The sequence below is a fragment of the Montipora capricornis genome, chromosome 10 (genome assembly GCF_036669925.1).
Source record: "Montipora capricornis isolate CH-2021 chromosome 10, ASM3666992v2, whole genome shotgun sequence".
NCBI classification, from domain to species: domain Eukaryota; kingdom Metazoa; phylum Cnidaria; class Anthozoa; order Scleractinia; family Acroporidae; genus Montipora; species Montipora capricornis.
The window spans coordinates 19,454,388-19,481,887 of NC_090892.1; the positions used below are offsets into that span (position 1 = coordinate 19,454,388).

Sequence of the window (27,500 nt, forward strand, 5' to 3'; positions counted from 1 at the left end):
TTTGATGTTGTGACAGGACCTCGTGACACTACGTGACGTAAAATCACATGTTGATATCTGATATCTGAAAAAGACATGTGCCGAGGAGCGCCGCGATAGTTCGTTTGAAGTTGTCGGCTTCATTTTATAGCGGCGCTTTCCTGGCATATAACTCTTCAAAGGAAAGATCTACAATGGATGTGGACAGCTTAAAGACAGATTTAAAGGAAAGTAATCAAGATCATTTGCTTAATCACTGGGACAGTTTAGACGATGACCAAAAGTTAGCATTTTATCGTGACCTTCGAAATATCGATTTCGCTGAAGTGAATCGGTACTTTGAGAAAACAATGAACGAAGCGCATCAGAAAAAGGACGAGAAGTTGGAGCCAGTCCCGCCAGAGTACGTTGGGAGCGTTATTGGAAAAGCCAATTCAGCAAAGGTTAATGCTTGGAAAGAAAAAGGTTTGGTTGCTATAAGCGAAGGGAAAGTTGCTGTGTTGCTCCTGGCTGGTGGCCAGGGAACCCGTTTAGGAGTTAGTTATCCGAAGGGAATGTACGATGTCGGTTTACCGTCGAGTAAAACCCTTTACCAGCTGCAAGCGGAAAGAATACTGAAAATACAGGAACTGGCTTGTGAACAAACTGGAAAGAAAGCTACTGTTCCATGGTAAGCTCATATATTTAATAGCTTTTAAAAAACAATTTCCGGGAAGTGTTGGCCCCTAAATTGAATTGGCCCGGTCCATGTCATTAATTAATTTCCACACCCTCTTATGGTAGAGGCCATTAACAATATAGCCCCACAAAAAAAATGATTAAATTTCTTCCTCAGAAAAAAATTCAAGTTGTCCACTTCCTGTCAGAAAAAAGGACCATTTTGTTCACTACCCCTAGAAGAAAATCCCAAGGACAAGGGGTGGTGGCTTGCTCATCCCCTCACAAAGGACTTTAAAACCCCCTTTTGGAAAATGTGGATATTAAGTAGAAGGGCCCCCTGTGGGATTCACAATACACCACTTAATTTAAACAGTTTTGAACCTGTTGCAGTTCTAGCAGTCAATGGACAGCTAATATATTAGGCGGACGCAGTCACCATTTGGATTTCCCAAATGACCCTTTTTTATTGTAAATCACCTCTATTTAATGGTCACCTTGTTATAAGATAACAACCAATAAAAGGCATAAATTTTGACAGGAAGATAAGCGAAGCATGTCCAGTTTCTCTTGCAGCTCATCAAACGCAACCTAAGCATTGTCTGTGTAAAAATACACGTCTCTGGGGTGGGTGAACCGGTGCACACGTCTAATTCCTCTTTTATCAGTTTCCATTGCAGCCAACCACCAGAAAAGCCGTCACTTTCAAACTGATACTTGCATGCAAATACTGTTGTCATATTTGGTGTTACTGTTGTTTTGAACAATAAAATATAAATTAGTTGATCGGTATTTAAAGACAGAGAGGTGTATACCCATAAAACGTCTGGTATGAATGTGCACAAAACAGATATGAAAGGTTTGAGATTTTGCTACGGCTTTTCGGGATCTTCGAGAAACGGGCCCCTGGTAAATTTCAGCCACATTACGGGTTTGATTTTAGGAAACCTCTATTCAACCTGCAAAAACATCCATTTCTCCTCACTCTTTGTCACTGGGGGCGTTTCGTTCCTCTTCCTCCCCAGTGACGAAGAGGGAGGAGAAACGGATTTTCTCGCAACCTAACCTCTGTTAAGTGGTCAACCTCTATAAAGCGGTCACCAGGCTATTTTCCTGAGGGTGACCACTTAATAGAGCTTTGACTGTAGTTGGAAGTATCTTTTTCATTTAAATTCAGAATTTTAAGTTGGCTGACACCACTAGCTGCCTTCTTATTATGGTGGTAAATTAACCACTGTTACTGTGGAGGCATGGTTGCATAGTGGTTAAGGCGCCAGTCTCCTGATTCCAAGGGTCACTTGTTCAAGGCCTGGCTCTGGCATCGGGTTGTTTCCGTAGGCAAGAGACTTGACTTCTCACTGTCTCTCTTCACCCAGGTGTATAAATAGGTACCGGCGATATACTGCTGGGGGGTAACCCTGCGATGGACTGGCATGCCATCCAGGGGGAGTTATAATTTTCTCATTTTCTTCATGCTACAGAAACCAGGATCAGCTCTGGCCATATGGGCCCTAGTTGGCCTGTGTGCGACTTTACCCCTTTACCTTTCCCTTACTGTTCTAAAGATAGATTGTGAGCTGACATTAGATTTCAACCTGTGGGGCTAATATTCTCCATATGCGTGAAGACCCTCTTTTTATAAAAACCTGTCTTTGACCCCTTGAGTTTCAAAGCAGGTTCTTATTTTCGAAATACAATTAGAGTCAAAACTAGAAGAATAATATTTTATTCCCAAGTGCTAAAATTGTTGTCATTTAGAGATGAAAATGTTTTAAAGGATAATACACCATGTAGCTCAAATATGCTATTAAGCCATACTATATATATATAGGTTTAAAATGCAGTGTAGTTTGTCAGGCAAGTTTGCCCAGCTAGCAGAGGTCTCTTTCCTTTCACATTCACTGGGCTGGAGTATGGAAAGAGAGAGCTCTGCCATGGGTCAAAACTCACTTTGATCCAACTGTCGTCCACAACCGTGGATGGCACTCTTCAAAGCACATGCCCCATGATTTGTTTGCTGATGGTGACTTAAGCCCACTGCGTCCAACAAATTCCTTTACAGTAATTCCACTGTTGTTAAGTGAGCCCACACAACATGAACTATCACATTCATGAGGATTCGGTCGCTAAGTAACCACCACGCATGCTCAGCACAGTAAATTTTGACCCATGGCAGAGGTCTCTCTTCCTGCACTCGGTTGTCCAGCGAATGCAAAACGAAAAGAGTCCTGCTAGCAGGGAAAGGCAACTTGCACTTGATAATTATTTTTAGATCATCATCCTCAGCATCATCGTTGTTTGCTTGAGTTTGAAGGTCTGTGATCCATTGTTGTGACCAAAAACCAAGAAAATTTAGTGACAATTTCAGTGCTGAAAATTAGCTGCCATCCTGCCCTCCCAGTTACTGGGCAACTAGTTTTCAGTAAAATGTAAAGGTTGGTTGCCTGAAGACAAAACAATGGACAACCCAGTCAAAAATAGAAAATGTATTCTATAAGCAGCACCCGACTCACTCGGCGGTTTTCTGTTGTCAGTGTCTGATAGTAGTGCGAAATTAACACTAATTAATCTGCCGCAGTTGAGCATTTTCCCATGTTTTGAATATCTGTGGCGTTTAGAAAAATAGTCAGATGCACCTGAAGGAAAATTCACATGTAGCTGGCAATGGAGATAGGAGACTCCATTTTGAAAAATGCTAAAACTTAAACCCACACAGGCGCACACTTAGAACTATGGGATACTCAAGCTCCAATAATGCCATGCGATTGCATCTCAACAAGGCATGCATGTAATCATAGGGGGTTTCCCAATGGGCAGCCAAGCATTTATCTGGACAACCAAATTTACAGGTTTAGTTGTGGGCTTTTGGAACAGGGATAACCTGCAATTTAGGTTTTGTATAGTAGTAATAATTTATTATTATCACTTCAGGTACGTCATGACCAGTGAACACACATTGGATGAAACCAAGAGATTTTTCGAGACGCACAAATATTTTGGACTTCAGAGCGATAATGTGGTGTTCTTTGAGCAGCACACCTTACCCTGTCTGACATTCGATGGCAAAGTAATTCTTGACCAGCCAGGTAAAGTTGCCAAAGCACCTGGTGGAAATGGTGGTTTGTACAAAGCCCTTGGCCCAGATGAGCCAGTGAACATAGCTCAAATGAGGAACCGTGGGATAGAGTACATTCATGTTTATTGTGTGGATAATATTCTTGTCAAGATGGCAGATCCAGTATTTATAGGGTTTTGCATAGAAATGTCTGCTGAATGTGGGGCTAAGGTTGGTAATGTAAATGACTTGCATAGCTTTTAGAACTTTAAAGTGCCATTACATGTAGATCAGACATCTGAAAAAATTATTGGAAGGATTATTGTTCATTTTTTAACATAATTATCTGTGAAAATGATGCTGTGTGATGTTCTTATACATGTACACAGGTCAAGATAAAGCTCAGCCACACCCTCTTCCCCATTTCCCCACCAACCCCATCCTTAGAGGGGACCTGTAGAGACTTGCAGTTGTTTTCAGCCTGTTTTGGTCCTCTAGGAGATGCAGACATATCCAGAAATGCAAATTAATGGAAGACATATTTAGTTGGAACACTTAGCGAATGGTCAGAATCACCGTGTTACAAGATCATAGCTTATACCACATCCCCCTTCCCCCAATTCAATGTTGTGTGAGAATTTTTCAGTCTAGTAGTTGTGGAAATCAACATTGGAGGAAGGGGGAAATGGGGATGGGTTTTCCAACAAATGTGACGAGTATTCTATTTGCTTCAAGGAAATTGGCGAATCTGTAGAGGTGTAGATCAGAAGTCTCTTTAGAAAAGAAGTAAACTTGTTACTAAGATGAACAGAATGTCTCTTCGCATGCTTTGTATTTAAAAAGGTGGGCAGTTGGTCTGAACTTGATGATAATCAAGGAATATGTGTTGGAGAGTTTTTAGAAGGCCAAATAATTATAAATACTATGTGGTGTGTAAAGGAACATCTTTAATATGCTGTGTACTGCATTTCCATGTAAAGTAGTTGACACTGTGTACTTTAATTAACGTAGCGTACACATGACATCGGGGGGCTTTAATTATTATTGAGACGGGAATCGAGCGAAATAAGGGCGATCTTCCTTGTACTGGTACTGATGTTGGCATTTGAAGGCGTGACAACGGTTAGCGAAGGGAATAAAGCTAGAGAGGTGGGGTCACTGACTTCTTGTGAGGTTCGGTTAATAATATTTCGAGTGGTGCTGATGTGGAGCTGATACCAACTCAAGAAGAATTTACAGGATGATGAAATTAAAATGGACTTAATGTATGCAAATTGATTGTCAATGATTCACCGTGCGATTCACCAGATACTTTAGCTCGATATGTAAGGGGGAAAGAGTTTCCGGGCATAAGAACCATCCTATGCCAAGTTTGTAATCTAAACTAGTTTGTAAAATGTGAAGTCAAAAAAATCCTGTAACATTTCCTGCTATTGCGGCACGGTTCACCATGGTGAATCGTTTGTTGAAAGAAATGAACTGTTTATCTTTCAGCTCATGGTGAACCGTTGAGATTCACGATTCGAAACCATGTCATCACAGACCAGTGATTGCAAAAGTCTAATTACGTTGTCAATTATTTTCAAGCTTACACATTTTTTCCTTATAACAAGCATTAGAGGGGCAGAATTTGGAAAGCATTCATTGATTTATTTCACCATTGTGCATACATAAATTAACCTAATTAATGAGGGTAAACAGTGGTATGGTCAAAAGTCGGGTATGACAAACAATGGACTCGTTTTGCACTTTAACAGGGAAATTACAGACTTGTCGTTTTTCATTAATTAATAACAGGTGTTGTTTTCATTAGCTTTATATCTTCAGGGTTTCAGCCTGAGTTTTTCAAAAGCAGAGCACCAACCATTGCCGATGAACTGTTCTTTTGCTACAACTCATTTAGTCAGTCCTATCACAGAAAGAAACGTCTTCAGGGGCCGTAATATATTTGCATAGCTATTCTGACTCCTTGGTATATAAAATATGTCAATCAACGCTGACCGTTGCACTTGATAATCATGTCAGTCCGTCTGGGAATAGAGCCTATTCAAGTGTTCAGAGGACAAAATGTACTTACCACACGAGTTTGGAACTGTTGGAATATTGTACGGCGTATATTGCATTGCACGGCTTCATACCAACGCACACCAATACTCAGACAATACTAGACATATTTAGTTGGAACACTTAGCGAATGGTCAGAATCATCGTGTTGCAAGATCGTAGCTTATACCACATCCCCCTTCCCCCAATTCAATGTTGTGTGAGAATTTTTCGGGCGACTACTAGTAGTTGTAGAAATCAACATTGGAGGAAGGGGGAAATGGGGATGGGTGTTCCAACAAATGTGACAAGTATTGTAGGTGTACACACCATATAAAAGTGAACTTTAACAATAGTAATATTATTCAATCCCCTGAGTATTGTCCAGGTACATGTACTCCATCAAGCTTTCCCTGTCCCTGGTTAAGAGTAGGTTTGTGCCATTTGATATATACATGTACATGTATAATATATATGATATAAATAATGTACATACAGTACTTACATATTTTTACCATAGAATTTAGAATATTTAGGTTAGATTTACATAGTTATATTTTATAGTCATATTCGTTGTATTTGTAAGGCGCATTATACATGTATCATATATTGTAATGTATTTTGAGCCATAGGAGTATTAAATTATTATTATTATTATTATTATTATTATTATTATTACAATTATTAATATAGTTAAATGAAATTTAACATAGTTAATGACTAGGAGCTAGTCTGGTCAGTAGTGTTTTGCAGGCAGTTGTTAGTGTCTTGGCCATCTGTTAGCTTTTTTTGAGCGTTTTGGTGCGTTCTGTAGCATTTGATATCGTTACATAGTTTACGCCCGGGAGCTAGTCTGGTCAGTAGCGTTTTTGCAGGTGTTTGTTAGCGTTTGATACGTTTTGTAGCGTTTTCAGCAGTCTTAAGGTTGTAGGAGCCCTGGGGCTGACATTGTCCAGCGGTATTCATGGTTAGTGCATGCGTTGTTGTCCCATGTGTTTGCAGCGTGTTTGTTGCTCTGTTGGCGTGGCGTTGTGAGTTGAATTAGTAGTGTAGTGTTTCTCGGCGTTCCCTCCCTATCCCCTCCCCTTTTAAAATTTTTTTTAATATTTTATTTATTTTTATTTATTTATTTTTTCGTTTCTTCCCACTGAGCTATCTGGCTCAAGTGTGATGGATGCCTGAGGGGGGCCTGGCACAGGGGGCTCGTGGCTTGGTTGCGGGTTGGGCAGGCCAGTCAGGTGTTCTAGCGCCTTGGGGATGTGACTGCGGTTGCAGCCCCCGGGCTTCTTGGGCACCTACCCTCCACTGGCGACTTGGGTGTCAATTATTATTGGTAGTATTATAAGGACCTAGAATAGATGTTAGCCTAAAACAGGTTCCTCTTTTAGAAAATGACCTATTCCAGGCTACTGGCCAGGAACAGATTGCACTTTAAACTGCACAGATCTTGTTCAAAACTTATTTTTTCATGGTTATGAAATGTAAAAGTATCAGACATTAGACGAAGTCAGTCATGTACCATATCATAGAGTAGATATCTTTTGTAGAAATAAGAACCAATTTGTGATATCCTAAAACTACAGTGTAAATACCATTTTTAAAAGAACCTACCGGTATTTACAGCTGTATCCTAACTTGGAAAAATCTAGGTTCTTATATGCTGGAGTTTACTGTATTCTTTATGTTTTTGGGTTGTTCCTCTTTACTCAGGTGGTGGAGAAATCTTTCCCTGAAGAAAAAGTTGGAGTTGTGGTAAAACGTGAGGGAAAATATCAGGTGAGTAAAAGCATTAAACTTTGTTCAACAACTATCAAGTTCCTGGATGGCCTGTTTCTACATTTCACGTACATTTAACATGATGCACAGTTTAACATTAAGTTATATCTATAGACCAATTCGGCTAACTGAGTGTTGTACCCAGTTCAAATCTCGCTGGGTTAAGATTCTTTGTGTGTTGAATTTACATGACAATGAAGCATTCATATTTAAATGATAAGGAAATACTTGGACCAAAACGTTTTATTCCCAAAAGGTTTCAATTGGATACAACATTGAGTTAACCGAATTGGTCTACTGAACAAGATCAAGCTGCAACACTTGTAAATCAACAATGCTGGTCAAGGTTTTCATATGGCTGTAAATGCCTTCACCTATTAATCAATTTACAATTTACATTGTATTTACATGTACACATGTCTAGGCATTCTAGCACCTTACAGCAGTAATTGGGAACACATTTTGGCCAGACAACTACACCGGGAACTCTGTGCCCTGTTCTTATCGAATACTGTGTGGGATCTTTTACATCCCACAGAGTTTACATGTATGTATTGAACAAGGGTGTGAGCTGGCCTTGCGCATGATGTTGGTTACCACTCGCGTAACATTTTGAGTGACATTAGAAAACTCTCAATTTTGGCGCTTATAGTAAGGTTAGGGTCATAAAATTTTGGGAAAATATTGTAGAAAGTATGTGCAATCTGTAAATGATGGTTGTTTATTGCCGAGCACCCGGGCAATCGAGATCAGAGTCCGCAAAAAGCCAGGTTCAAAAACTTCCCTCTGCTTAGTGAAAAACTCTCCGGACTTAATCCTCTTAATTTTCGTATTAAAAGAAAAGTAGACGAAGATCGTGGCAAAAAATCCATGCACATAGATCGTGTTTACCGTTACGAGTCAGTTCTTTTCTCTTGAAAGCAGGGTTAAAGATAAAAGGTCTTGTTTACAATGTCACGCTGACTTACCACCCAAAAAATTCATCTTTGTGGTCTAAATGATGCCTTTCGTTCCCGTTCTTATCGTTCCTATCGTTCCCACTTCGTCAAATGCGTTCCATTTTTCGTTCCTTAAGAGCAAATAGTGCCTTATCGTACTCAGCTGTCGTGCCCATCGTGCCCGATCCTTTCGTGCCCACATGACCATAACCTGCGCTCGCAGGCTTACGTGACCAAAGAAATACTCAATCGCGCCCAAAACCGGAACCGGGCCGATACAAGAAACGTTCGAGAAGACATTCATGAAAATTGTGTTCTGTTGGGCTGTTTGTTTACCATTGGACCTCTTGTTTCTTTGTCTGAATTATTCCCAGCGATATCATTACATCAAGTGTCGGGCGAATTGATCGTTGAGTTACCCGAGAATCCGCCGTAATTTACAAATCGACCGTTCTGAAGATTAAGGACGTCAAAAGATCCGGATTTTAAGATCTAAATCCGGATTTCCCAATCGAAAGCACACTAAATGCCAATCGAGGTTTGCGAGAAAAGATTTTAGCAATCCAACCATAATTTTGATTGTCTGTTGCAGCCGAGATTAAATTTCCGATAAGTGCTAAATTGGGTTTCTAAAAGTCGCTTTGCATGCAGAAACAATCTCAGCTCATCTTTATCATATTACCGTACTTATTCAGCTATAAGCCGAGCGATTTTTACACAAATCCTCACTCAATTTGGGCAAATTTGAAGCGGTAGAAGGGGTCTCGGCTTATAGCCGAGTATTTTTGATAAAAAGAATTTTCTCAGCAAATTAAAACACTAACAAATGAATGTGTATTCACTTACAAGCCGAACTAAATTACTTGTAAAATGAAGAGAAGTTGTTGTTGGTGTAACATGGATTTTTATTACTTGGTGGCTCGTAAAGGAGCCGTTCGTGTTGTTGTGTAATCGGGATCGATTCTCGTCGAAGACTGCATCGTCTTCTGTGCCGTCGAGTGCGTTATAGAGGTGCCACAAGTCTTGAACGAACGCCTTCCCATCTCCTCGGGAATATCGCGCCAAGCCTGGTTTACCCATCGAAGGAACGAGGAGTCTGGGAACGAGATTGCACCATCACAGATCGTGTAAACTTATCTTTCCTCCAGCGACGGAACCATCGACTCGCTGATGCCGTATTCTCCGGCGATCTCGGAGTTATTTTCTACAGCTTCTGCTTCGGCGACTATTTTAAGTTTAAAGAGCGAGGTTGTAAGGTTTCCAATCGAATAACTTTTTATAGAACGCTTCGCTTGCACGAAGACACGTTTCCTGTGAGGTCAACAATTGTTTAATAATATTCGTCACGTCACGATCACGTTGCTTGTTTGTATCTTATCTTTCGTGTTCATTTGATTGCTTTGAGTATAATTTTTCAGTCAATGTCAATTTGTATTTTAAATTACGAAAATTCCATAGTCGATAATACACATCAAGACCTAAAATGGGTCTCGGCTTATAGCCGAGTATTATGCATTTACAATTCGTGTCAATCAAGTTGATTTTTTCCGTAAGAAGTTTGGGGTCTCGGCTTATAGCCGAGCTCGGCTTGTAGCCGAATAAGTACGGTAAATGAAGTTTAGCAAATAGTTAAGCAAAGTAAGTGAGAAGTTTTCTTTTAAAGCGAAGACAGGGACAAAACTCACCTCATGCAAACTTCTTGATCTTGCGGCAACTCTTTCTGTTTGACAGTGTTCAGCCTTTTATACTACGAGTACTTACTGCATTTGCGGCGTCGTGCAAGGAAACGCAGATTGTATAACTGTTCAATGGGATTACCAAAAGAAAATACTGAGACATGATTTTCCATTCATTACTTTTATTTTTGTCTTTTTTTTTTTGGCATCAAATGGGAGTTACAGCAAATGTTATAAACGCGACGGCTTTCGCGCGAAAAATCTGGGCACGAAAGGAACGATAAAGGGCTCAATGTATGAAATATGCAAATTAAGGCACGAAAGGAACGGTGTACAAACGAAGGCACGAAAAGCACGAAATCATGGAACGATAACAAGACTTCATAGGCACGATCTGTGAACGAGAACAAGGCACGAAATGCACGATATTTGGATTCCCTGTTCAAAGGGCATGAAAGGCACGATCAACTTGTTTGTTATGCCGTAAGTGCGGATTTGTGAGTGTTTTTAAAAATTAATTTAAGTCTCCCTTCGCGCTGGTAAAATTAATGTGCCTTTAGCTTGAAAATACCAAAAGTTTTGTCTTCTGTCAACACACATTTGGACTAATCACAAACTAAGTGGGCATCTGTGGACAATAAAACATAACCAAACTTGAGTAAATCATAGAATATCACAGTGATAAGCAACATCGTGCGCAAGGCCAGCTGGGCCCTACGGTTAATGGTCCTTATCCAAGAAGACTTGAAATTCTAACCATTTGTGGATGTACTGTAATACCGTAAACGTCCATGTATAAGCCGCATCCGTAGATAAGCCGCACCCCGAATTTAGAAGTGCAGATTTTGGGAAAAAATGTAGCACAATAAAGTTTGAAATTCCAGTAACGTTCTATTGCTATAAACCAACAAGGACAAACAATCAAGGTTTCACCATAAAGTTGAAATATGAATGAGTGCTTAGTAGCCAAGCTTTAAATGTGGGGAGGAGTCTGGGCCAGGGCCTGGGTATCATGACCACATCTATAAAGATGTTTGGAAACTCGCAATAGGCGAAAAAATTCATGCAGAACAGGAGCTTGATAATGCAGTCGACAAATTTGCCGAGAAGGTGGTCGAGGAAAACGAGACAGTCGGCCATTTACCTCGCAAGTACTCGCGAATTTTGTGATATTTTATCGGACGTGGCGGAAGTGGAAGTGGAAGTGACTGGCCGAAGACATCACTGCAAACAGCTGTGTGGAGGAATGGAGCTACAAGATTCCTTTTAGGTTGGTGTTTACTTGTTCGAGTAAAGCGAAAATTAATTGCTTGAAAGAACTCTTGACGAGCAAGATTCGCCGATAAATACTCGAAGACACAAACGGCTCCTTTAGGAGCCACCACTCATTAAAAAGTCAATGAACAACAGCAACATGCTCTCAGTTTCTTTTATGTTTGGTTACTGAGATCTTAAGAAGTTGTATGAATACTAATTAGGTTTTTTAAAACTCCAAACACAGATGTATCCATGGATAAGCCGCACCCTTGATTTATGGCTTCAATTTTGTGAAAAAAAGTGTGGCTTATACGTGGACGTTTACGGTATTACAAAGGTGGCACCTTCTCCTCAGTTATTTAAAGACCCTGAGTGTTGGTCCAGCCAGAGTCGAACTCACAACTTCCCACTCGTTAGTCCAATGCTCAGCTAACTGCCAGGGCTTCTGATAGGTTGTGGGGAAAAAATTAAAACTTACAGGACTTTCAGAAACAAATTCAGGGAAAAAACATCAGATTTCACTGGAAACCGATTGCTTTTTGCACTGATTTGACGAACGTTTTAAATTAAAAAAGACGCAGTTTTGCCAATTCTTTTTTTTTTGGAAAATGATGAGTGTTAGCCTATGCAATAACAACAGCAACAGATGCAACCACGAGGTTCTTTTTAACAGAGATCATGACGTGCTCTTTCAACAACAATGCGCTTGAGAAATGTGCCAATGGCAAAGCTTGCATCATGACCACTGCTGGAGTTTTTCGCAACATTAATCTACTCTAAGAATGCCTGGTAGTTTTGGGATGTTGTTCACTCTTTGCAGTCAAGAAGTTTCAAGATAAATTTGCAACTTTATGGCACGTAAACAGCCTCAACAGATAAGATTATATTCGAATATGTTGTACCGTCTTTGGTAAAATTTCTAGCCAATTTTGCAGTATTTCACGTTTTGTGAATTTCAAGGGATTTCACACATTTACCTGAATCTCGCGGCTCTGTGACTACAGTCTGCATGCAATTTCACAGTTACATTCATGAGTAATGTAGATTGTACTGTAATCTTTGCAGAGATTGAAACTGTTGCAATAAGCCTTTTCTGTGGCCCCCTTTTGTAAAGTTCTCTCCCTAAGAAGAATATCCTTTCAGTTATTTCAAAAATAAAAATTATATTAATATGTGTTATTTTAGGTTGTTGAGTACAGTGAGATATCGAAAGAACTTACAGAGATGCGAGACCCACTTGCAACAGATAAACTTCTTTTTCGAGCTGGCAATATCTGCAATCATTTCTTTACCATGGACTTCCTGGAAAGAGTTGTAAGGTAAGATGCCATAGATTATCTTGAACACAGGGTAATGATTTATACTGTTACTGGGCTTTTTACAGTTCTGAGTTTAAAAGTTGAAAATGATTACATGTACCTGTTGCGAGAGTGTCTAATCGGCGTGGGTGGGTGGGACGTTGGTGGTGGGTCCAGGGTAGTTGGTCGTGGGTCGTGGGAAATTGGTCTTGGGTCGTGGGTCCCTAACCCTAACCTAATCCTAACTCTAACCCTTTTTTATCGACGACTGGAAATTCTCGAAACAGACAAGACCTAAGACAAATTTGGACCGAGCACTGAGGGAGCTAATGATGTGTAGCACAATCACCATACCCACTTGGGGGTGACTCAGAAACATTTCCTGATTTATTCAGTTTAACGTTTTCAATGAAGCTATATTTTTGCTGAATGCTAAGGTTATCCTTGTTGATTAGCATACAGGGTGTAAAAAGGTTAAGCGACTTTCCTTTCTTGAGAAAACAAAGGAAAAGGATAGAAAAATAGGAAAATTTTGAGTGTAACGCGTAACACAATTTTCAAATTGAAAGTCTTCAAAACCATTTTTCATAAGAGAGAACAATTATGTGGATTAACGGACAATAACCAGTGATAACACGCAGTAAATACTACATATGAGCCAAATTATAACAGTTCAAGTTTATTAAAACACATTGAAAAGATTCACAATTCCGTAGTTTCCTTACTGTAACGCTGTGTTTTGGAATTCTGGCGCTCACTAGGTTATAGTTTGAAACAAGTCTTCAATTGATATCTGTGGCTTCAAAACCATCTCAACTAAATGCTCATACCATGTGCTTTAACATACAGAAAAATTACTTTGAGGGATCCACTACGAATGGAGAAATCACTCCTCAAAACAGTCGCTACGCTTTTTCTGTTCCGCAATTACGCAATAATATTTTTCGAGACCACTTCTTTCAATGTTGCTCCTGCTCCAACCAAGGCGTAAGTGGGTTCCAACCAAGCATTTTCCGAATGCTCACAAGTTCCACTAGCTATTTCCACAGTTTCGTCATCGTAGCTTTTAGGGTCGCGAAAATATTATCCTTTGACTGAGTCGCTACGTTTTTTTTAACATGCCGGGCCATATTGAACCTAGTCTTGAGTGCCAGTGAACATCACAAATCTACTTTGCAAAGAAGCCATGATTTCCATGTGCTTCACAAGGCTTGGTAACCTTTCCTCTATGGATATTATTGGGAAGTCCACAATGTCTTTTCAGGGGCAATTTTCAGGAAATTGAGAGAGACATCTGCTCTGACCTCAAATTGTAAAGTGGAGCAAAAAAGTGGAGCAGAAAGCCAGCGTTTAGGGTGTCAATAGAACTAAATGAGGGGATGCTATCCTCCATGTAGTGAAAGCTTTCTGTTTTTACTTTTTATTTGCCTCAAAATTGACTATCTGTATGAAAGACCACGCCTGCAAGGGGTCATGGGTAAATCAAAATTCAGTTTTAACGGACCAAACATTAATATTTTCCGAACAATTAGAAAGATATGTAAGTCTGGGTGTGAAATAAGCCAAAATAAGTGATTTTCACCCCAATAAACACAATTTCACAATTTTTAGGTATGTTACAGAAATGGGTACCGTGATCATGCTACTCATCAATATATATCTTTTTTTTATCTTCAAACAAACACGACCCACGACCCAACTACCCAGGACCCACAACCCACCTACCCATGACCCACAACCCACCCACCCACCCATGCGATTTAGCCTTACCCACCTGTTGCAGCTCTAAAGTTATTATGAGAGAGTTGTTCTCATGAATGTCACTGTAGTAAGATTATTCACTGTTAATACTCATTACACAGACAAGACAACAGGTTGTTAATATTATCATAACTTTACAGCATCTACAGGGTACATGTAAGATACTGTAAACACTAATATTTCAATATCTCAAGCTTTTTAAAACTGCAGACAAATGTTTTTCGAGATTGCAACAAAACGTCATCTGTTTGTGTAAGATTGTAATATTCTGATCATTTTAGTGGTATTTGTTTTAACTACATGAACATGCATACATGTATGTTGACTGCTAGCAGTCCCTTCTGAGTTGGTCAAACTACCTGCCTTAGTCACGCAAGCGAGTCGAGGATGGTGATAGAGCAAGATATATCTCTGATATCTCACAGCGCCATTCTCCCCTGCTTGCGTCACTAAAGCAGGTGGTTCGATTGACTCAGAAGGGACTTCTAGCAGTCTATACATATATTGGAAAATCTTTCAACTTTATGGGTGTTTTGACACTTCATTTTGTATGGCCATTTTAATGTCAGTGATTGATGTTGAAATTATTTCCAATACCTGAAGATGTGAATATCATACATGTATTTATGTAACTTGAGAAGAAGGATCTAATTTAATGGCATGTCCTTCTTAGCATCTCAAGTTATGTAAATACATGTACATGTATCTCTTGGGTTATTTTGTTTCAGAGAATGTGAAGAATCATTGAAGTTTCACATTGCAGAGAAGAAGATACCATTTGTTGATAACAGTGGAAAGAGGTACCAATTTCTTGTATAGACATGTTAATACAGTTTGTTAATCATTTGCCAAACTTACACCGTGCATCGGTGACTCAGTTGGTTGAGCATTGGGCTGTTATGCGGGAGATCGTAGGTTTGAACCCTGGCCGGATCAACACTCAGGACCTTAACATACAAATGAATGTACAAGTCATTGTAATTGACGAGAAAGTGCTGCAAATGGTTAGACTTTCAAGTCTTCTGAAGTTCTCGGATTCAGACTATAAACCATACATTGCATGCCCTGTCTCACAAATGTCTTCTACATGTATGTTCATGGGATGTTAATGAACCCACAAACTACCTGTATTTGAGAAGAGTAGGGGATGAAGTCCCCAGTGTTGTGGCTGTCCTGTTCTCTCCAGCAGAAGTTCCCAGTTTGGCAGTGATATCTCTGAAAAGGATTTTGGTGTATGAGGCCACCTAAGCAGAAACAGGCATACAAAGTGCAAAAGGGACTTTGCAGAGTGCTGGAACATGTAGATGTAGATGTACATTTATTTATTTATAAAACAAAGACTTGACTAGTATCTTTTTGTGCACATACTTATCACAGATGTATTTCTTATTAAAGTGAGTTCTTTTCTCGAAGTACACTTACATGTACCCTCAACCAAATTAAACATGGATTTTATGCAGCTTGTTTGGTCTTTTAGAGAGGAGGGAATTGCAAGGAGTAAATGTAAAATTATATGTTTAACATGGAGCTTAAATACTTTGACTTTTGAGAAATTTTAAAAAGGTCATTTGGAGGACTGTAAATCATGTCTTGGAAGGCCTCATGGCATTTTCCATACTTCATTGTGTCAGCACCCCTGGAATGCCATTATTTTCGTTTTGGTACACTAGTTACCTAAAGGTACAGTAATCACGTGAAATAATTTTGCAAGTATGCATACATGTACGTGTATGTGAGTACATTATTTTTCCATCTCCTGCGGAGTCCGTCCTTACCAGCCAAAAGAGTTAATCATCCAATGAATTACATGTAGTTATTATTTGACACTCAATAAAAACAATGAACTAAATTACTAAATTATAACATAATAATATTGTTTTCTCTATGGATGTACATGTTTTCTGTAAGATAGTTATCAGATGTTGCAGATGTACAATTATTGCTAACCTTAAAAGATACATGTACAGTTCTTTTCACATTCTGTTTGAATTTTATTTCATAATGTAGAAAGCTTTTTATGTGTGTACATGTACCATATGAACAGCAAGTGTTCTTACCACGGTGTGAATGCTGCTCCAATCTGGGAGGCAGAAGTGTGAACAGAAGAGGGGCTGGGGTTTCCGGGTTGACCAGTGCTGGAGAGGGATAGGGGAAGTGAGGAATACGAGAAGAAGAGGTGAATGAATACATGTGAGGTGATCGTAAGAGGAGGATGTTGTTGGAATTGTTGAGGTATTTCAGAGGAGAAAGATAACGATGTGGGTTGACCAAGGGATTAGGTGGTATGGATGTACGTACCAAAGGAGTATAAGGATTTGGATGGAGGTACAGTGTATGAAGAAGCACTGTACTACTTCACCCCTCCCTTACATGTACTTAGGGTACCCTCCCTCACCCTACTCCCCCTGCATAATTTCATTCTAAAATCAAAAGTCAAAGGATTGTGTGACTTGTCTTTCAGGATAGAGCCTACTAAACCAAATGGGATAAAGCTGGAAAAATTCGTCTTTGATGTGTTTGAATTCACTGAGTGAGTTGCAGTAACTTAAAAATTGATGATGATGATGCTGATAATGATAATGATAATAATAATAATAATCAACTTTATTAAGAAATTCTGTAATAATAATAAAATTATGTAAAATAATAAAATAATAAAATAATAATAAAATTATGTAATAATAATAATACATGTGATAATAATAATTATAATTATAATTATAGTTATAATAGGTAGGCAGCGAATGCTTTGGTATCCTCAGGGAGTGGCACCCCTGCTTTGTCAGCTGGCTAGACAGGGGAGTGAAAGCCGCAGCTTGCTTTAATTGGCCACCAGTGGCAAGTACTTTGCGAATAGGTATTTGCAAACCTTCCCTGTCAGCGTGAGGTCTAGAAAAAGAATCCTTCTGACTGTTCTGATGTCCTTTACCTTAATTGGTTGGAATGAGTGGGGTCCAGAACACGTAATGTCTACGAGGAATTGCCTAGTCTAAGAACAAATAGATCACATCCTTGGACGTCAGCTATTGGACTGGCACCTAGCTTTCATGTACCTAAATTGGTTGCAGGGATGGTGCTTGAATCTTTCATTTTGGGTCCCGGAACCCACATGTCTTGTCAAATTAGGGTCCTTGGCATTTTTGGTTGGTTCCAATATTTTCAATGCCCTCATAAAGAAAAAAGGGTACAAAAAAGACTAGTGGTGAATAAATATTTTGACCTCAATGTTAACTGGTCTTTATTATTGTTGCTTTTGTTAGACAACTTTAACTTAACACATCATATAGGTACATGTACGGTTCTCACTATGAGCAATCAAAACAGAGCAGTGTCATTCATAAGACTGACGTTCCTGCAGTGAAGCTGCTGTTTAAAGATTTTGTTTGCTCTTTGGATTTTTTTCCATCCAGTGGTGAAAGCATTTTTCTTTCCTGCCTTTGAACAATCCTACATGTAGCAATCCTCTGTCACCTCTGGTATGCAGCCACTGAAACTGTGTTAACTATTTGTCCAAAAGCTGGCCATGTCTTCCCCTCTTTCCATGGTTTTGATTTTATACTACACTGTACATGTGCAAAATAATAATAATGACTTTTAAGTGCCAATGGATTTAGCACTAGAACACTAATTGGGGACACTAATGAAATTAACTCAAATCAAACAAATACGGTATTTACTCAATTAAACACCATGGCATACTTGTTTTCTTTTTTTCTCACAATCCTTGAATAAATGCCACATTCTTCTGATTGGGTGCGGTGTTTATTCGAGGGCGGTGTTTATCGGGTCTTTTTTCTCCATCTGCGGCGTTTAATCAAGTAAATACGGCATTGGTTTTGTGGAGAGAGGAAAACCAGAGTACCCAGAGAAAGACCTCTCTCTCAGAGCAGAGACGAGAACCAACAAACTCAACCTGAATATGATGCCAAGTCTGGGAATTGAATCCGGGTCACATTGGTGGGTGGCGAGTGCTCCCACCAATTTGACCCGGGTTCGATCCCCAGACTCTGTATCTTTACTATTTTATCGTCCGTGGAAAGAACTTGGGTCTTTATCATTGTTACAGAAACCCTCAGAAATTTCTAGTTTGTTCCAGAAATGTTTCAGAAATTGTGATCCACTCTTTGCGTTTTTGGGCTTTTAATTATTGATACCTTTGAAGTTTTAGTCTGGATGACTAGTGGAAATGGAAAGCCCCTTGTGGGACTCCTCTTTGGGAAAATATTCAAATTTGTTCACTGAAGTGCTTGAAAGATATTTGAGCCCAATGGGCCCAGACCGAGAATTGCATACGTCTGTTAACATCATCTAAAGTAAAGACGGGCACAAGACACGTTATGCGTCTGGACGAAGTATCCAGTTTAGTGCTTATTCGAAGACGTACTTCAGTGGATAGTTCGTCCAGACGGATAATGCGTCTTGTGCCCGTCTTTTTGGCCGCATTGGCCGTTTTCATACTAGAGACTTGTAATTCGTCTGGAACGAACTTGGGCAAACATTTTTTTGCGTCTGTTAAATTCAACAGACGCAGAACAGACGCAGAAAAAAAACTTTTGCCCAAATTCGTCCCAGACGGATTTTTCGTCGTATATAGTTCGTCCAGTTTTTACACTAGACGAATAACATGACAGACGCATAATTCGTCTGGACGGATTTTGCATCTTTAGTATAGAAACGGCCAATTTAACAAACGCGTAAGAAATGTTTGCCCAAGTTTGTCCCAGACGGATTGTGCGTCTTATATACTTCGTCCCGTCGACTTTACACCAGACAGAGAACACGAGAGGCGCATAATTCGTCTGGACGGATTATGCGTCTGTCGTATTAAAACGGTCAATGGGATCACACAAAGTCACGTGGTCAAATCAGTCTGTATATGGTCTAACTACATCAGTCAGTCACATGAACATGAAATATAACTGATAAGAACTGAAAAGACATGCATGCATTCAAATTGGGAGAAGTACATCAAATATTGAAGATGTATTGTGTTATGATGACCTAATCGAACGCCGAAAAATCTGAGTCCCAGGTGAGTTTAAACCCACAACTCTCCAAGACCTAGCTGGATGCCCAAAACCTCTGACTGCTATAAACACTTGCATTCCCACGATCGAAACGTTAATTCTCCTTACCAGAACCATGCATTTCTTTGTTGGGTAGTCATGAGAATTTGGTGGTTTGTCAAGATCATACCTCTTAATCTGATAATAGTTATTCTTCATTCTCAATACCTGCCTGACTGACGTTTCATTAACATTGTGAGGAAGATTTACATACCGATATTCCTGGTAGTCAAAGCGTATTAATCTATAATATTTTATTTGGGATTCTAGAAAATTAGCTGTTTTGGAAGTTGCTCGAGAAGACGAGTTCTCTCCTCTGAAGAATGCAAAGGGTTCGGAAAAGGACAGCCCCGAGACGGCAAAAAGGGACCTGTGCAATTTACATTGCAAGTACATTGTCAATGCTGGCGGAAAATTCCTCAACAAGAATGGGTATGCTTTTCTCTTTAGTTTGTAACTGTATAGCCGGTTCGAGGCTCTCAGTGGGTCGGGACGAGTGAAATTGTGGCGAGGTAGAAAAAAAATGGAGCGAAGACTGGAAGAGTGGGCCGCGCTTGTAACTGTAGGGCAGTTGGTCTTTGTAAAAGTCATAGTAGCTATTTAACAATTATTCCATGAGCGCGCGTTGGATATGAGATGGTAAATAGCCGACGAGGCGCGTAGCGCCGAGTTGGCTATAACCAGTCTGATATCCAACAAGCGCGAATGGACTAATTGTTGTATTAAATTCCTTAAACTTCAAAAGTTTGGAAGTACCGATTACGAGCGAAAAAAGGGAGAAAATCCTAGCGAAATCGGAAAAACTTGATGATGTGATGTTGTGTCATACCTGGTGGTCAGACAGACGCAGGCTCATCACAAAAACATGTCTTATCTTTTCGCGTACTTCTAAGCGTCGGAATTGATCCAAACCTCTTTCCACAAAAACTTTTTTTTTTTGCTTTACACCGAGAGAAAATTCGCTTTCCTGCGAAAATGAATTTAGCTTAGCAACGCTTAGCGCAATAATTTGCCATATAAGGTCAAACTAAGGTATGTGAGCTGATAACCGAGATTGAGTGAACCAATCAGAGCACGAGAAATGCATTAACCGAGGTTGAAAATTTAATAATTTTGAATAATCTTGAATTTGATGTCCAGACGACTTTGTTGGTATTTCTATTTTCAGAATTTTTTTATAACTACCAGTAGTCTGCTTACCTTACGACCAGTCCGTCCTGCTCAATATAAATGATCTATTTTCCCCTATTCCCTGGCTCTTATCGCCGTTTTTCGTCACCAGTATTGAGCCTGTTTTTGTATTTGTTCGTCTCTTTATTCGGGTCGTTCTTGGTCTCTCCCTTTTTTGTCACAGATATTTCCCCTGTCACAAGTTTTTCGTGTTCTTTGTCGGCTCTCTTTCACGTTGAGAATCGCTTACTCGCCGTCTGCTTATTAGTTTTTTTTCTTTCTCTCCCTCTCTCCGCTCTCTTTTTCTTTTTTCCTCGTTGTACGACATTAAAAAATATACTTAGCTTGTCTTTTAGTTGTTTTAAAATTCTTGCTTTTTTTACTAAACCGCAGTGTCAAATGCTGTATGTTGTCCATGCAACTTCCCGCCAAACTTGGGGTTTCCAGCCCATGTTATAACACTGGGCCCACGGTTTGTTGTCCTTGAAGGTCTTACCATTTGCAGATGGTATTACACAACCTCGTTCTCAGGGTCTGTTCGTCGACGAGGAGAGAGACCTTGGTTTGGACTGGTCACTTGGCTCTCCTTGACAAACATTTTCCCAGTGGGCTAGAGTCTTTTTTTAATATGTTGACCCGCAACTGGGCGAAAGCGTAATCGTTTGACAAGGCATTTTTTAATAAATTATCTTTTCTTTACAATGTAAGTTTCAAAAAGGTCAAAACAGCTGATGTTACATTCCCACAGGAGATTCCCACAAAAACGGTCAAGCTAAATACAAGAGCTTGTGTGATCGATAACACCTTCGATGTCGAGCGGCGATTGAAGTCCGTAGAAAAGAAGATTTCGTTAGTAGCTAAAGTTGCTTCTACAGAACATACACTATCACAAAAAAATACACCGCACACTACGTTTGCTTGATAAAATGTCTCATTTTAACGGCGCTAAAACTATACTTCACAATGTGTGTTATAAATTAGGCCCGTTTTAAACGTCGCATATTACACAATGTACATTGCCAAGTCTAATGCAAATGAGCGAAAACAATAGATTTTTCTCATTTCCATTAGATTCGGCACATGTAAAATGCAACGTTTAAAACGGGCCTTAAACACTAAATCCCGGTGTGCAGTTGGGAAATTATAACAGCGACAATTTACACGAAGTTGTTGAAATAGAAATAAGTTAAAAGTGTCTACTCGCTGTACAGGCTTGCGAGTTAGAGATCACTTTGTTGAACATTCGAAAGAAAAACGAAAATCAAAGAACAAAATAACATGCCTGCACTATTAGTTTGAGGTAGACACGTGACATAAACATATGACATCGACTGATCGATCGCCGAACATGTTTGTTTCCCAAGTATTAACGTTTCGCTTGCTTTCTTTTCTTGAAACGTGTTAGTATCCTTCGTTGTCACTCAATTCGACTGCTCACTTGAGCTTGTTCAAATATTAAAGTTTGAATCCGGACCGTCTCACGGGCATACAAAAATCCCGAACGACGCGGGTATATTTTCTGTTGCGTCCGATCGATTTGACAACTTTTTGCCTTTCACGTCGAATTGCATGTGTAGTACGTTCAATACCTTGCCGTGAAACGTTTTGTCGATGGTCGTCTGGCCACAAAATCAAGTGCGTTGTGATTCTTTTTCTCGTAATGATGACAAGGCTAACATATACACTGCCTCCCCTCCCCAAACACACATTTTAGAAATCTACCAGATTTTGGAAGACACGTAACCAGCCCCAACCAGGGTCTCTTCTCAACGACAGTGGAGACCCTGGGAACGAGGTTGGGTATTACAAAGGAAGCAATTTCTCCTCAGTTATTTAAAGTGCTACTATGACCAAAAAAATCAATTTTTATTTTTGCTTGGATTTCAAAACTGTTTACTAAACATTAAGTAACCCAAGTTTAAGCCTTGATTTAAAAGACACCTGTTTATCTTAACTGGAATTTTACTATTTTATGGACGGCCAATAACTAACTTTAAAGTCTTGAGGGAGCTGGATCGAGGAGAAAATGACGTCAAAGACTCGATCGTTTAAGAATGCAATGCGTGTGTACGCGGCTGAATAGGCCATTTCCGAGTTCATGTCTGCCTCCTCTTCAAAGCGAGTCTAAGTGCGAAGTCTTTCTTATGAAAATTAGTTTTCATTCATATGTAAAGTAGAACTAATTACCATCACAAAAACTTCGCACTTAAACTCGCTTTGAAGAGGAGGCAGACATGAACTCGGAAATGGCCTATTAATATGCAGCACGGGAGTTTCGGGCTTTTAGACTTGTTTTGCATATATAATGAATCTGGTGTCAGGTTTGTCCCCATCGGCGTCAGAAAAGTGTCTATTTTTAAACGAAGTTTTGCGGGGAAATAAACAGACCAAATGTTGTACCCAAATCAAATCTCCCGGGGTTAAGATTCTTTGTGTCTCGTATTTGCAGGATAATGTAGCATTCACATTTATATGATGTGGAAATACCTGGAACAAAGCGAGTTAGCCGATTTGATGTATAGTTTTTTTTCCCGCAAAACTTGGTTTAAAAATAGAGACGTTTCTGACGCTGATGGGAATTAGGCCAATTGGTCATTTGCAACAAACTGGTCACATGACTGATAATTGATGAACTTAAAGCTCTGACTTAATAGATTCCAGAAATGGAAAGGTCGTTCTTGACTTAGCCAGAATACAAATGTTCAGAGAAATACCACTTAAGATGAAGATTGTATGACCATTTCAACAACGAAACGCTTTTGCCCTCCAGTGTAATTTTTCATAATTACGCGCCACAAACAGAGTTCAGATTCCTATTTTTGCCACGGGTCAAATAAGCAAGAATAAATGTGTGAAAGCGTTTTGAATTTGTATGAAAATCATTGAAGCGTGCCTGGGTGGCAAAGAGTCCTTTCCCCATACAATCCTTATAATTTCTTTGAACTGTAACAACACCAGTTTAAACAATATACGTTTTAAAAATCGGCATGGTGGCATACTTTAAGCTGCTCTTTTTATTTCTGGGAAAATAATTTCACGAATTCAGCAAAATCATCGTGTCTATGAAACAAAGGTCACGTGGCAAATTGTTGCAAAATACCTATTTTGGTAAATCTTACTCTTGGCTGATCAAACAACAAAAAACATGACTGCATGTTACAGTCAACGCAGAGTTTTCTCACATCGTATTGAGCGAATCGTATATTTTTCTTGCGAGTCGGAAATGACCTTCTTAAGCTTTTTTTGGAGGCCCAAACACCGAACTTCTCTGGTACGAGCTCTAAAACACAATGAAAGCGAGAAAGACCAGCTGCTATTTGACCATAACTTCACGAAGCCGCAAACATACCGCAACCAGGACTGGGTTGTTGTTGTTGTTTCTTTTTTCTTTTGTATGTAGCGTGTCTTTTGTCCGTTCCCTTGATAGGTAAGTTAACGTAGGCAGTTGTTAATGGCAACAAAACTACGTCATTATTTTTTGGTCTTGATTGATGGCTTTGGTGGTATCGTGGTGGAGGATATTTGAAAGTCGTATATTAGAACTGCGGATAGTAAACGGTTTTCTGTGTTAATTCAGACCAAACTGACTCATCTTCATCACAATATTGCGACTTGCTCTGTGCCATCATGCAACCACGAACCTCCGCTTAGTAATAAGAAGTTTAAGAAACGACGACGGCTACGGCAACGACAACGCTAAAAAGCAGTAATATTATTGGTTAAAAGAACCAAAATGATTGTGCTGCACGTGCAACACGCATTTTTGAACATTTTTCTCCCGCACTCGTCAAAACTACTTCGTGAAATGACCAAATTTGAGCTTTTGACGACACCGTGGACAAGCTACAGTGAATCTTTCAGTCTCACTGTTTACTTCAAATCCGTCCGTACCAATCCAAGTGAAGGACGCTACGCCCATAATTTGTAATATAAACAAGATGGAATAATCATGAAATACTTAGAACAGCTCAAACTTGTATTTTGAAGGAACGTTTTCGTCGCCGTAGCCATGACGGTCGTGGTTTCTTAAACTCCCTAATGCATGCATGCATAACATTTTTTTTTTTTTTCAGATTCTCATCTGTCGTATGTGAAGTGTCTCCTCTTCTTTCATATGCTGGAGAGGTGTGTAAGCCATTACCTGCCACTTTTCGTTAGTTTTAATAATGATAATGAAAGTGACAATTATCTTTGTATACTTGAGAGCAACGAATTTCAGTGCAAAGAAATGAAGGAGAGGTAAACAAAGGAATTTTACGGCATACAAGAAATTTCTTGCAACCTAAGATCGACAGGGGGACTGTCATCCATGGCATTAACACGTGGGTAGTCTAGATTCTGATATACTCGGCAAGCTTCCTAGACTGGACGCGAGACGAGTTAAGGTCACTTGACAGTAAAACAAGAACGTATCTCCCAATGAACGGCGCTCTTCACCCACGAGATAGTGTAGCGAGGCTGTACCTACCAAGAAAATGCGGTGGCAGAGGGCTAATCGCCATAGAGGATTTTGTGGATCAAGAATAATAACAATGAACTTTATTAAAGTGTCAACTGTAGTTGGCGCTGGGACATTGTACAGAAATCATATCAATTTGAGTAGAGGAGAAAACCGGAGTACCCGGAGAAAAACCTTTTGGAGCAGAGTAGACAACCAACAAACTCAATCTACATATGACGCCGAGTCTGGGAATCGAACCCGGGCCACATTGGTGAGAAACGAGTGCTCTCCACAATACGCCATCTCTTGCACCTTAAAAACAGCAAGATTTCCATGTATGAAATGATATGAAAATGGATCATATGTGAACTGCGGATATGAAATCAAGTGAAGCTGTGATCCTCGCAGTTATGAACGCAAATTTTTTCGAGAACCCAAGTTCGACTTCCTTTTGCCAAACTGGGTTGCTTTTGTCCAGTTTCTGAACTATTCCTCTTCGTTTATCTTTAGGGACTGGAAGATGAAGTGAAAGGCCGCCAGTTCTCAGGCACTGATGAGGTTTATTTTAAGGCTGAAAATGAAGGCAAGATTGAAGAACCTGCCCTCAAGAGGAGCAGAACCTGTTGAATACGTCATGGTTAATGATTGACTTTGCTAATTTGTTGAACATCGATGACGTTGAAGACTAGTGTTTGAATTTATTTTACGTAGTAACATTTTAGCGCGATTCGTAGAGTTTCGGAATGACTTAGAACCTCGAGATCCTTTTATCATGACTTTCATTAGGATTATAGTGGTGATTTTATTGTGAGTATGACGTTAATGTCAGTGCCAGATGATGGTGGTGGTTGTGATTATGATGGTAACGACGACGATACTGATGATTATGTTTATGATTAATTATAGTAATGGCGATGGTGGTGGAAGAAGGGATGAGAGGTGGGGTGGGAGGAGGCCTCATTTGAAATACAGTAATATAATTTGGTGAAGATATATAGAGGGGATATTACATGGCCCCGCGGGGATACGAATTCTAACTTCTTGTACTGAGAGGAGGGAACTTAAGCATCGGCGATGGCAACGAAAATGTCATCTCAAAATATAAATTAGCGTTGTTGTAATCACTTCGTGACTATTTCAACCTTTTTAATAGGACAAGGGTGTGGTAGTTCCTCAAAAATGACCCTGGTCAACGTCGCTTAATTAGGGGGGGATGAAAACTTATCCTCAAGTGCTGACATTCCTCATAAAACCTCAAATTTGGCTATTTCACGTTGTTGTTTTGCAGGCGACGGCAAAGAAATGGGCAGAAGTGAAAAACGCACGTATAGGGCGTGCAAAGCTATTGCTTTTGCAAACTAAATGTGCAAATTTGTAACGTTCTCGTTGTTATTGCTCAAGTTCCCTGTTATCTCTATCAGCACGAGAAGATAAAATTCGTATCCTCAAGGGATATATTATACAGATACTGAAAGAAAAATCCTGGTATTTTCATCAGTATCTATAATGAGAGCTTGTGTAGCAAATGCAAGTTTATGTCTTGTGTTGCGCAGGTGTATGCACGGTGCAAAGGCAGGTAATACTTGATTGACAACAAAGGTCCAGCGAAAAGAAGTGTAAAATTCTCTTTTAATCAGAGCTTTGTTCGGCAATCCACCGTTAACGCAGAATTCTCGGGAAGGCTGGCAAAAAATTGTGTGATCCTTTTTGGGGGAAGATATCCTGTAGATAGGTTTTTTATCAATATAGATAAAGCTATCATGTAATTTTGAGAGTTTTATACTTTTTATGTGCAATGAAATAAAACGAAATGCACCTAATGTGCGGAAAAACTATTTTCTGAGTGTATTGACAGCTTTTGCTTAAAAGCCTGATGTGATATGAAAAAATATGCCAATCGACGAGGCCACTGAGGATAATCCGTTATCGGCATGATACACCTTATTCCAAAATGGCCGCCATTTTAGTATTCTTTTGTTTGATTGCGAATTGGCCCTTTTGGCATCGTTCAAGGTTAAATACTCTTTTGAATTTTATGTTTGAAAGCGAGGCCAAAAGGACCAATATGCAAGGAAACAAAAGAATGCTAAATAGTAGCGGCTAAATACAGGAATTGCAACGGGTTGTGAATGGATGTTGGCACAGAAAGAATGATTGTGGACATTTCACAATAGTTACAGGGTGTAAAATACACATCGATAGTCTTCGTGTCTGAGCACTCATTTCAACCAGCGCTGATGTGTAGCACAAGCTCTCTTTTTGAGCTCTTGTGAAAAAGCTACTAGCAAATGACCAAGGATCGAATTGTTTGGTTCCGAAACCGGTATTGCACCTAAAGCTCGACAAACAGTTCTCTTCAGAACTGTACCATGGCGCAGTCAAT

The 27,500-nt window shown here is 39.6% G+C and overlaps 1 protein-coding gene and 1 long non-coding RNA gene across 2 annotated transcripts in view; one reads left to right on the forward strand and one right to left on the reverse strand.

Annotated features, from left to right (window-relative positions):
* The first annotated feature begins 65 nt into the window (after positions 1-65).
* Positions 66-26,949, forward strand: LOC138018359 (UDP-N-acetylhexosamine pyrophosphorylase-like). The gene is made up of 9 exons (XM_068864965.1): positions 66-649; positions 3,568-3,922; positions 7,445-7,510; positions 12,567-12,700; positions 15,169-15,240; positions 16,902-16,970; positions 19,777-19,938; positions 24,750-24,801; positions 25,628-26,949. Exons 1-9 carry the CDS (start codon positions 174-176, stop codon positions 25,742-25,744), a joined length of 1,503 nt encoding a protein of 500 aa, XP_068721066.1. The 5' UTR covers positions 66-173; the 3' UTR covers positions 25,745-26,949.
* LOC138018384 (uncharacterized) overlaps positions 17,664-27,500 on the reverse strand; it is a 21,656-nt gene continuing 11,819 nt past the window's right edge. Inside the window, exon 2 of the long non-coding RNA XR_011126011.1 lies at positions 17,664-18,003. This is a non-coding gene — a long non-coding RNA (uncharacterized lncRNA). The remainder of the gene's footprint in view (positions 18,004-27,500) is intronic.

Bases quoted from the DNA above. Each gene is read 5' to 3' on its own strand.
- LOC138018359 (XM_068864965.1), top strand. From the start codon at position 174: ATGGATGTGGACAGCTTAAAGACAGATTTAAAGGAAAGTAATCAAGAT. The intron at 16,971-19,776 runs GTGAGTTGCAGT...TTGGGATTCTAG, and splicing joins GATGTGTTTGAATTCACTGA to AAAATTAGCTGTTTTGGAAG. The intron at 24,802-25,627 runs GTGTGTAAGCCA...GTTTATCTTTAG, and splicing joins TTCTTTCATATGCTGGAGAG to GGACTGGAAGATGAAGTGAA.